Source organism: Branchiostoma lanceolatum, chromosome 1 (genome assembly GCF_035083965.1).
Source record: "Branchiostoma lanceolatum isolate klBraLanc5 chromosome 1, klBraLanc5.hap2, whole genome shotgun sequence".
Classification (NCBI taxonomy): Eukaryota; Metazoa; Chordata; class Leptocardii; order Amphioxiformes; family Branchiostomatidae; genus Branchiostoma; species Branchiostoma lanceolatum.
The window spans coordinates 5,892,747-5,904,113 of NC_089722.1; the positions used below are offsets into that span (position 1 = coordinate 5,892,747).

General features: G+C 41.7%; 1 protein-coding gene and 1 non-coding gene across 4 annotated transcripts; one reads left to right on the forward strand and one right to left on the reverse strand.

Annotated features, from left to right (window-relative positions):
- Positions 1-43: 43 nt before the first annotated feature.
- On the reverse strand, positions 44-8,310 carry LOC136430968 (uncharacterized). Of its 3 annotated transcripts, XM_066422098.1 has the most exons (4): positions 8,136-8,310; positions 7,318-7,470; positions 3,106-3,337; positions 44-2,762 (listed from the first exon to the last, which is right to left on the reverse strand). In XM_066422098.1, the coding sequence occupies exons 2-4, from the start codon at positions 7,330-7,332 to the stop codon at positions 1,174-1,176; spliced, it is 1,836 nt and encodes a 611-aa protein (XP_066278195.1). In that variant the 5' UTR covers positions 7,333-7,470; positions 8,136-8,310; the 3' UTR covers positions 44-1,173. The 3 variants fall into 3 exon arrangements, with proteins under 3 accessions (XP_066278195.1, XP_066278204.1, XP_066278214.1); XM_066422107.1 differs by lacking the exons at positions 7,318-7,470; positions 8,136-8,310 and adding an exon at positions 6,029-6,342; XM_066422117.1 differs by lacking the exons at positions 7,318-7,470; positions 8,136-8,310 and adding an exon at positions 5,728-5,988.
- Positions 8,311-9,978: 1,668 nt separating this feature from the next.
- On the forward strand, positions 9,979-10,096 carry Trnal-caa (transfer RNA leucine (anticodon CAA)). Its single transcript has 2 exons — positions 9,979-10,016; positions 10,051-10,096. It is a non-coding gene; the product is annotated as a tRNA-Leu (tRNA).
- The last annotated feature ends 1,271 nt before the right edge of the window (positions 10,097-11,367 follow it).

An 11,367-nucleotide genomic window follows, 5' to 3' on the forward strand; every position in this document is an offset into this window, starting at 1 on the left:
ATAAAAGCGAACAGAGAAAAAATTATACTCATTAACAAATATGTAGAAATATCTTTATCATATCTATGTTTATTTGTAACATATACAAGATGACCTTGTAGCTGTAGCTGACTCTGTATGCCTTAAAATATAGAAGAAAAGAGCAAATTCAAAGAACGTTTTCTGGCTAATTGAAACAGAGAAAAAAATAATGAATATATGAAAATGTATATACAGTTCTGTTCAGAACAAGAAACTAGGATGGATTTGTATGAGGCTTGTAGACGCAGCTACATGTAAGTAGCGCATTGGTAGCGAATCTAGCTGCAGTGTAGAATAGTAGCAGTCAGAATTGCCCTGAGGAAGGTGACAGACGGCTATTTACTGTATGTAGATTTTTTTGTAGTGAATAACCTTGTTATCCATCATTATCATATTTTCTACAAGAGAATTTGGTTTGTGTAAGAAAGAAGATGTTAGTATGCATTTGCAAATTGGCATTGGATCTGACTTGTCCCAATACCGAGGTTGTATGTAGTGTGTTATGCTGTATTATCAGTGAGTGATGAAAATAAAATGTTGTGGTGATACATTTCTAAGATACTTTATTTCTTTAGCTAGGCTCCCTTGGGTTATCTAAGGACCAAGTCCATAGCACAAATGCTTAAGATGTCATAATTATACGCACATACGTGCACACGTACACACACACACGCGCACACACACACACACTTACATATACACATACACACACACAGATACACACACATGGATACATACGCACGCACACACACACATACATACATACATATAAACAGACACACATACATGCACACAAACATACACGCACATACATACATACATAATTACACACATACATACATACATACATACATACATATATACACACATACATACATACATACATACATACATACATAGATACATACATACATACATGCATGCATGCATGCATACAATACAAATTGATGACGTCACACGTGCATAACGTCTTGTGTCCAGAACATTGCGACGTCACACGTGCAGAAAGTCTCGTGCCCAGAGCAACTGGGTCGGATATAGTTGAAAGCGACCAGTGACTGAGCGATTCAGTCATACATTTCGGCGATTCCAATAATTTTGTTGGTGAGCGAATTAATTTCTTCATAAATGAAAACGAGCCTTAAGTCATCCTCAAAGTCTTAACGCTTTCCCTTCTTGCCGTGCTCCCTTCGAACTCCCTGTGCCGTTTTTGCAAGACGCGCGACGGTCGATCGGTTCCAGTCTTCTGGCCGTCTTGTTCTCACTCCACAGCTTGATGCCGGCGGCAAGGGTCGCCGTCCTGTCGGACGATTCCTGTAGCCGTTTCTCCGTCTCCACACACCTGGCGTTTACCCGGGCCAACTCCGTCTGTAACTGAACCACCCGGTCTCTCGCGCGGTCCACGTTTGCACCGATCGTCAGAAAGTTGGCGATCGCCTTCTCCTCTTGGAGTTTTTCCTTGATCTCTCGTTTTCGTGCCTCCATGTCTGTCAGCTGTTTCTTGGTGTGGGTCGCCCTCTCTCTCTCCAAACTGTACTCGTACATCAAGGCGTCTTGTCGGATTTGCTCGAACTCCGTTTTGAGGTCGGAGATGCCTTTCCTGAATCCGGCGTTGCTATTGTACTCTGCAGACGACACCCGCCCGTGAGCTTCAGTCTTACCCGCCTCCGATACAGGGGATGTCCCCGCCTGCCCTGTGGATGTCTTACTGACGTCGAGTTTCTGTCCAGTCCGATTATTTCTCAAGGGATTTTGTAACGAATCGTTTGTAAGAGGTTGGTCTATAGAGCTTTTTGATCTGCGGTGGTGCTTAGGTGATGTCGTTGCAGTACCAGTGTAGGCCGCAGGGAGGAAAAGCCCCAGAGGTGTGGAAGGCAGACTTTTGCTTGTTTGTTTTCCCTTCGGTACGACGAGGGACGACGTTTCTTCCGCAAGAATGACAGGCGTCTTGACCAGTTTTCCTGCTGCTTTAGCACTCTCGCGCCTGTTTGGTCGAATTTCTGGCTGCTCCTTCCGCGACTTCTGCTCCAAAGGGACCTTTGATGTCGGTGTATTTGTTGAAGGTATCAAACTGCACGTGACTTCTGACTGTTTCCTATGTCTAGTAGTTCTTGGTTCTTTCGACAAATTGCTTGGCGAAGCTACCTTGCCCTTGACCACAGTGCTATTCTCATGGGACACGGACACGGGCGCACCTAGCGATTTATCATTGTGTTGCACTTGTCCTTGTTTGTGGACACGTTTTGATTTGGAGGACAAACTTGCCGCCCGACTGCTTCCACCTGCTCGGTCTTTACGACTCTTTATTTTCACGGTCTTGTCACTGTCCGTTGCCATGGAAACGTGACCTACATTGTCGTTTGATCCTTCGGCATCCTGTTTCAATGTATCGTCCTCCAACAGGCGTCCCCATTTGATGGCTAACTTTAGCGCCTGCTGTGCCTTCTCCTGTAACGCTGGTACGAGACCCTCCAAACCATGATGTGTTCTTCCTTTCTTTTCTGCAGAAGTTACGTCAACGGTCGTACCATTATTCTTGACCTTAGATGCTTCTTCAAGAAGGTCTTTCCACGATGTCAAGGTTGTTGACAACTTCTTCTCGACCTTCCTTATTTTCTTACAGGAATGTTTCGGAAATGCCTCCTTAAGCGGTGTGAAGATTCCCTCCCGAAAGTCTTTTAGGAGGACGGAAAATTTTGTACAGGTGGCGAGAAATTCATGCAAGACTGGCGCCGGCTTTCCTGTAAGAAAAAGAACCCATGTTGGACTTAAATCCCATTAACATTAATCCGCTGGGTTACATAAATCCGCCACTTTGAAAAATAGAGGGTTTGAAAAATCTCTAATGCAGCAATCCCAGGTATGCACAGTTTAGATATGTTACAGGAGTGCATTATACTGGGGGACGTTAGGTTGGAGATCTGTTTGGAGGTATCTTTTCAGGGTGGCGGAATTATGTACCCTGGTGGAATTATGTTTAACGTTTAACTTAATAGATGTTAAACCTCCAGAACAGGATAAGAAGAAACTCGCCATAAAGAATCTAAACGAAAAAAGATAACGGACGTGATATAACGTACTAACCGTTTGAGGCTGCCCAGTCTCGCAGCTCCTTAAGTTGTGTAACACCGTCTACTTTTTCACCGGTCTGGCCGTGTTCTCGTTCCCAGACCACCACCAGCTCCTCCAGTCCTGCCCTGAACCTGGGGACGAGGTCCGGCACCGCGGCGGCCTGTAGCTGCCGCTCAAACTCCCCGCACTGCGCACCGAGCCACCGGATCCGGGCGGCCGGGTCCATAGCAACAAACTCACTCTCCTAGGGGAAGAGGGAGTAGAGGAGGGGGAGGGCACAGAAATATGTATATTGGTACTTTTCTTGACAATGATAATGAACATCTTGCCAAACATCTGCTTGAAAATGGTACTAGTATACATATGTCAACGTAGATATTGCGAACTGGCAGAATTGCCTATTCTGCCTGTAGTAGTAGTAGTAGTAGTAGTAGTAGTAGTAGTATTAGACTGGTTTATTATTTCACAAGAAGGGTAAAAGCTGTTGGTAGCCAAACAAGGAGCTAAATTGTACAGCTCGAGATCCCGATTGGAATCTCTCTCAAAGAGATCGCGATCATGATGCTAGAATTATGTTTTGGTCTCCAGTTTATGAATACCGAGTTTGAAGTCAATCCGTTGATCTAAAGGGATATGAATCGAAGTTGAAAGTTCTGACTCTGTCTTTTAAGTGAACATCCACATGCACGGAAAAATGCATACGTACGTACCTACAGATATCGATCGGGATCTCTACCGGTAGAATCAGCTATTGTAATGGCAGAGATCGTGATCTCTGTCTACAGAGTCTGCGGTCGTGATCTATACGCTTGCCAGAGTGTAATATCTACGGTGACATATATGTCTATAACCCCTTAAGAGATGCGTTGACAAATGTGATAGATCACGACAGGTAGTGCGGTTGGTTCAAGGAGCCAATCTTTATCTATGAAAATTGTTTTCCCTTGTCGCTAGGCAACGCAGATAACAAAATCAGTTGGTGGTCATTTATCATGTTAATTACTGTTACTAGACTTATCTGGGTTGGAAAAAATAGGGCGGTGGCAAAACAAGTAAAACATGCGGTGACTTCCTTGCGTTTAGCTTTTCCAACATACGTCATGACGTAAACGTCACGTTACGCTACGTTACGTAAAGTAAAGTAAGAGGCGTGTCAGCTCAGCGAAATTCATCCAAGATGTTTTACAGATTTTGGATTTCAAAACATGACTACGCCCCCTGGGACACAAGTACAGTCTGTACTAGTAACTGGTACATTTCTTTACTTAAATTATAGACATTTTGAAGAGAAAAAGTACACCACTCACTCTTGGTCCCAAGAGCTAGGCAACAGTTAAAAAATCATATCCAAATCATATCATGTCCAGAAAACGAAATATCAAAACCTGAGGTTCCGCTGCAGTGCCGTAGAAAACCGATAGGAGGCTTATTATCGACTTCTACCGTAGCTTTCCCGACTTCTATTCAAATACCAAATACATGTATTAAGATCTAACATTATGCTGTCCACACAGGCGCAGAAAAACACAAAGACAAAAACACAAATTGCACCAAAAGCATAACCTTTTAGTGTGGATGTAACTAGTGTTAGTAATGGTACACAAATATGCCATTGATTGTACATGTACTATACAAAAGGTCTTCAGAAACGCAAGTGAGCAAATAGAGGCGTTCCAGCTTCCCACAGAGTATAATTTGCGTTCAATTTTCTCGACACTATTATTCTACAATAAAGAGTTTACTGACGCGATGCCTTCAGAATCGTACATTGAACGAAAGTGAGCAAATAAAAATGTTATAACTTTCCGCAGAGTTTAATTTGCGTCTAATTTTCTTGACACCATTGTTCTACAATAAAGAGTCTACTGACGCGTCGAAAATACACGACATGTGTTTTTCGACTCATTTGCTCTTGACAAAAGAAGCTAACAACACGAGGTAGATATCTTTCTTACAGATTCTGCAGAGAAAGTAACGATAGTCATGATAGTTGTTTGTGGTTAGCTTTCAGCTTGTCATGCATCGAATATGTTCTAATTGAAAACAAAAATATGTTTCCAAACTTAGACAGCGTAGTTTTTCTGTCGTTTTTACATTCTCACTTGTGATTTACAGTCTCAAAGGAAGCTACTAGGAGCATTCCTTTAACATTCCGTTGGCTAAGAAGCAGCGATGTGTGCATTTTGCTAGAAACTCTTTAAGGAATCTTAAATGCCAAACACAACGGGTTTTTATTTACGTCATAGATAACATACAACAGTACTATGCACCACGTCTACCTATAAAATGTTTACAAAACAATCACTAGTTCCAATGCACAGCCAGAAGTTACGTCTTATCAAACGAAGCTATCAATACAGTTGCTAACCATGAATTTCAAGCCTCAAAACCGCAGCCAGAATAACCTACAATTTTGTCTTACCATGTTTTTGTACGTTTCTAACGTTAGTACAGTAAAAAGGGTAGATTAATAACATTGCAGGTACAGTATAGGACGTACAAAGCGAGCTACAGCCAAACACATGCCTGGTTTGGACTTAAGTTCAAAACACTTGATTTCAGATCTTGGATTGTCTAAGGAAGCATCATATCGTACAAGTGCCTTCACTAAAGAATTAAGGAACAAAGACCTACCTGTATCAACAGCACCGACAAACCACAATAATGTTACATTTCACCACCTGTGCCCTACAGTCAGTTCTTCACTATAACGTCACGAAGGCTATGCTTCGACTGATTTTCAGTCAGAAGAATCCATGTCGGCTGTGGCCCTTTCAGTAGAAGAGCCGTCAGACCACATTTTCTACACACAACAAAACCTCTAGAGATAGAAGCAGGTTGCATACGTCAAAACACGTACGCATCGCGATCTATCTCAAATTTGACGACGCCTGAAGGAAGACGGCGATCATGCCTTTCCTTGTCTTTTTCTTACCTGTCAAGACGTAGGTCAAGACGTCTTAGTTCGTGCGCAAGCTTGAGGCACGATAAGCTACGACTGACGCTGTGACGTAAGGCACCCCGAAATTTGGAAAGGCGCGTCGTTTAAGTGGCTTTACATCTAGGACAATTAGTGCGCTTGACTAGACAAGTAATTGGTCGGCACTTATTCAGTGCCAGGGCAGATGGTTCTATTGTTGACAAAACAAACACACACAATGTAGAAAGCATATTCTGCCCACAGAATAAACAAATGCGAAGGTTGCAAAAATCTAAAGCTCTTTCCTGTCACTGAAGCCAGTGATCAATATAGAAAGTAATCCACATGGTGACTCGTGGGGAGGGGGGCTGACATGGAGAGAAAAGAGAATAGGACTGAAACAACAGGGGAGGTCTAGGGGACGATCTATCAACACAAAACGTGCACAGAGAATTAATGATAACCACATCATGTTTCCAAGAGTGAAAATTATAAACGGTTTGAATTAGATTCTAGGGAGACCAAACCTAAACCACGTTCTTGCATCAAAAGCTATCAGCAACCTAAGAAACAAGACCATAGCATGTCCAGGATAAAAGATACAAAAACCAGAAGTTCTGCTGCAGTACACACACACCGCAATGGCTTCGTGCTAGCTAAATTTTTGGGTGACAAAGTAGAAGGCTATACACAACAACCTATATATGACTTCAGAATAAAGCTTCTGTCGCACATAGCAGACCATGGCGTCACGACCCTGACCCTCTCCAGACCATGGTTAGCGGTTGGGAGTTAGTCGTGAGCAAGGCCATCTGTGGTTGGGAGTTGGTCGGCGAGGCTGTCTACTAGTCTTAAGAATCGTCTGCACTGCTGACTATGAATTTAGACAAATCAAACTCTGGAAAGTCATATTCTTCGTAGATGTGATCAGAGGAGCAAACTGGGACTACAAATGTAGAGTGAGATGGATTCCATGCTACTCCTAACCCAACCCAACGCTGACCTTGGTTGGCCAGTGGTTAGGAGAAAATTCATGGGAAGGTCCTGAAAGTATACTTTCAAATAGTTCTAGGTATACGTTATTTTAACCTCCTTGGTTATCTTAAGCAACAGAAGTATTTAGCTCTAGTCTCAAATGAATGGCTAGCAAAATGTAACAGAAAAGAGAACACTATATTTAGCAACGTTATACATGCACCATACCTACCTTCTTTTTCAGGAGGCTCGGGAAAAACACTTGCATACGGTATACATGTCTATTACAAAATCCGTTAGGACAAGTGAGAAAAAACACCTGTACTTACCGTGTATGTCTGCATGTTTTCTTTCCCGATCTGTTTACGTCAGACTTTCGTCATTACTCTTTCACTGCTCGCAGTGGACTGTGGTGGGTACCAAACAGGGCAGGCTTCCACGGTATGGCCTCGTCAAAACAAGTACGTCCTCGAGTTGCTGTCCTGCAAGCATCATGTGCATACCGAATACGCGTACTTAAAACAAAATAGCTAACGACGCAGCTATGAACATTGTACAATATGACAGAACAGACAGTCAACAAAGATATACAACAACGTTTTACGTCACACGACAATTGGATTTTCTACGACAAATCCACAACTGTCATGCATACAAACGTCCAGAAATTTCTGTCGTATGCTTTTCGTGCTAGCAAATATCATTTCATACAGAACTGGTTATCGGCAAGGAGAATTCACGACATTCTTTTCCGTCACAAGTTAGTCGAATTCTGTACGACAAAGCTACGACTGCCCCACAAATGCCCTCAATTTGTTGTACGAGGAATGGTTACTACTATATTTGGAAAGATCAGTACAAATGTCAACGTCCTTTTCGAAGCTGTTACAGGAAAGACTTTCAACGAGAATTTATAACAATATTTTCCGCGTCAAGACAGGTAAATTTTGTACGACAAATCTACGACTATACCACAAATGCCCACAATTTGTTGTACGAGCAACGGTTACTACAACATTGGGAAAGATCAGTACGAATAACGACGTTATTGCCGAAGCTGTGACAGAAAAGACCTTGAACAAGGATTAACGACAACCTTTTCCGCATCAAGACAGCTGAATCATATACGACAAATCTACAAGTGTACCACAAACGTCCTCCTCAATTTGCTGTCGTGAATCTGTCGTGTTCGCGAGCCACGATCCCTGCAAACTTGGGAAAGATCTGTACGAATAACCGCGCTAAGTCCAACGGACGGACAGACGACATAGCTATATGTGCATCAAATTCAAAAGCAGTAGAGAATCAACGTATACCAAGTATGAAGTCCGTGTAGCTACGCAACGTAGGTTACACCAATGAGGTTTTAAAACCTCCTAGCTTATATCATGAATACAAGGCTTGTTCCTTGACAGTGAAACCTCCTAGCTTATATCATGAATACAAGGCTTGTTCCTTGACAGTGAAGTTTGTTATTGTTAGCTTTAGTTGCTGTATAGAACACGTTTGTCTGTCACCAGCTAGTGAAAACAAATGTTCCAAAGGGGAATTGTCGTGCATGAAAGAGTGGCTAACAAAGGACTCGCACGATAGAGACGCTGTTGTGTGACTTTGTGTCCTGACCTTTTGTACCGTCGCCAGACATGTTATAGTCATCTAGAAGTATGCATTATATGACTTATGAATTATGTGTACAGTTATTACTAGGAAAATTCAGGTCTTTAAGTTGTTTTGCAGACCAAGAACAGTTATAGAAGGGTCCGTGCCATACGAAACATTAACGGGAAAATTTTGAAAATGAAATTGGCAAAAGAAGAAAGATTGCACAAATACGTGAAACCAACGTCATACCGGTTTAAACTTTTGAGGCTTCCGTAATTTTTTTCTCCTAATTATTGTGATAGTTTTTTTAGAAAGTCCCAGAGCATCCCTGCGATTCACTACTATCGTGTCTATCACCCAGACAGACATCGCTAGATACCTCCAATTCAAAGGGGCTACAGACTAAATGTCACTTTTTTATACCCATTCTATTCATGTTCCAGAATGAATGTCTAAATATACATTCCCTTTATATCCTTATATGAATAATGTACATGTACATCGATAGATAGATTAATAGATAGTGAACCATCTAACATTGGAATAGTATTGCCAAATATTTATTATTTCTTTATAGTTGAATCAGTTTCTCGAATAATCAAGAAACACATTTATTTATTAATGTACTATAGTTTTAAACCAAAATAACGTATTTTTCAAATTAAATTTGTCTGGTGTACATATTTCGTAATGGGACGGCGAGTCTAGATCAGATATCATGTATGCGTATTTCAAAAGATCGCGTGCTAGCGAAAATCCACACCGTCAGACAACGTGAGATATATAGGGTTTGTCCAAGCGATAACAGATCGAAATCTCTCACGCAAAAGGCCAACGTTTGTTAAACTTTTATGTACGCCACTTTCTGATGTTAGGTATACAAGTATATATATACAATGGCTGCATTAACTGAGTTGTTTGTAGAATAGCATTATGTCCTCCCTTTGAAGTCTTCTTCTTATTCTTTTCTAGGTGCATATGCACGTCAAACCCGATTGAGCTTTTTAGTTTTTCTTGTTAATATGGTTGTTATTTCAACAGTAGGAAAATAATTCTTTTCCTAATTTCCATGTTGGAATCAGAGTATTTGGGATTAGAAGCCATAGAGAAATAAATCAGTCCACCTAGCGGCTTCCTTTTCAGATGCAGTTTACTGGCATGGCATGTAAAGCATGCTCGAGATTTGACGAGCTTATTACATAAGGCCATTGGGCAATCTCAAATAACAATGACCGGAAATTCTTTTTACGGTTTACACTTTTGTTCTGAAAGAAACCAAATAGATTATTTTACCTTCCAACTACTGAACCTAACCTATAAAGCAGAAGAAACGTTCACATGGTGATATTGGGGATTGGTCTCATCGAGGCTGTTGTGTGCTTCAACATGTCAGGATGGCCGAGTGGTCTAAGGCGCCAGACTCAAGGGTGGAAGTCCCTTCCCAGCATCCAAAGCGAGGGTTCTGGTCCCCGAATGGGGGCGTGGGTTCGAATCCCACTTCTGACATTAATTTTTATTTTGATATGAATTTTTCAGTGCAAAGAAATATAGAAAAATAATTTTGTATTAAAACTGCATTGTTGTTGTTTGCCCCAGGAGCAAGTAATTTGTCGGAAAACCCAACCTGTAGCTAATATGCTGTGACTTTATTATTAGGTTTCCCCTGTATTCGCCCCGAAACGATTAGATATGCGGCGAAGGAAGGTAGGATCAGATATCTTCAAAGCATTCCTGGTCCCGCGAGTGTGTCCGGTACGGTGTGATGTAAAATTCAAAAGCGCCGCCTTGCGATCACTATCTAAAATAACAGACACATCTATGAAGTGATTCTTCCGACGCCGGATCGCTTGCATGTGAACGACGCAAAAGGAGCATATATTTTACACCTCAATATCAGACAATAACCTTTTCTTACATTCTATGCCATGCCGCTCATTTTGTCTGCTATTTTTCCTAGCATGCAGCGATTTACTTTCAGGATCAGTTTATTTTTATCTTACTTTGCTATAATCTATTTCTGAAACCCACCTACAGTAAGTCATCATCCAAGTTTCTTGCAACCGCTTTCGTAAAACTGACCCGTCAAAGCAAGTCGTTTTATCCGCTCAACTTCATCCGACCACAAACTGCATTTAGTACAGAAGGTTGCACGCGCGCCCCCTGTCCGCCATCATCTTCTTTGCAACTACTCTCTTGTACATCGAAATCTGTGTCCTATCGAATGTAGTACAGTAACGAAATTTACACTCCTTTTAAAAGAGACGAATGCAGTAACATCCAAGGAGATGTTGGAATGCAAAATCTTAACGCTTTCTACTTCCCCGATTTGGTCACAAAATTACGTTCGGTAACAAACAAACAACTTGAGGAGCTAGAAAATGTTATGATATGGGGTAATTTTCTGGAAGGTTTAGCCAACCAAAGATGGTCATATGCTAGCGCAAATCACTCTTGCAAGCAATTGTTACCCCGCTTGAGTCTCCGGGGCTTCGTAAATACTAGGTATAACTAGTGTTAATCTCGATTAGGATCTATTTGATTTCAGTGGCATTTGAAGACACACGCACTCTTTGTCGTCTGACATTTTCCCTCTCACGCTAATAGATAAACCCTTTGTCTAATATCATACTTCAGTAGCTTCTCTCACCACATGTGAAGAACATTGTCTCGGCTCATGGCAGAAAAACTGATTGCTATCAGTTTGGTGACACTGAAGCAGAAATGTCAGTGAGAGAGATTGGCTTTTGGTCGTCTGCGTTGCCATGGCGACGGACGTC

Coding starts and splice junctions, on each gene's coding strand:
- LOC136430968 (XM_066422098.1), bottom strand. Junction 2,763..3,105: donor AGACTGGGCAGCCTCAAACG/GTTAGTACGTTA, acceptor TTTTTCTTACAG/GAAAGCCGGCGCCAGTCTTG.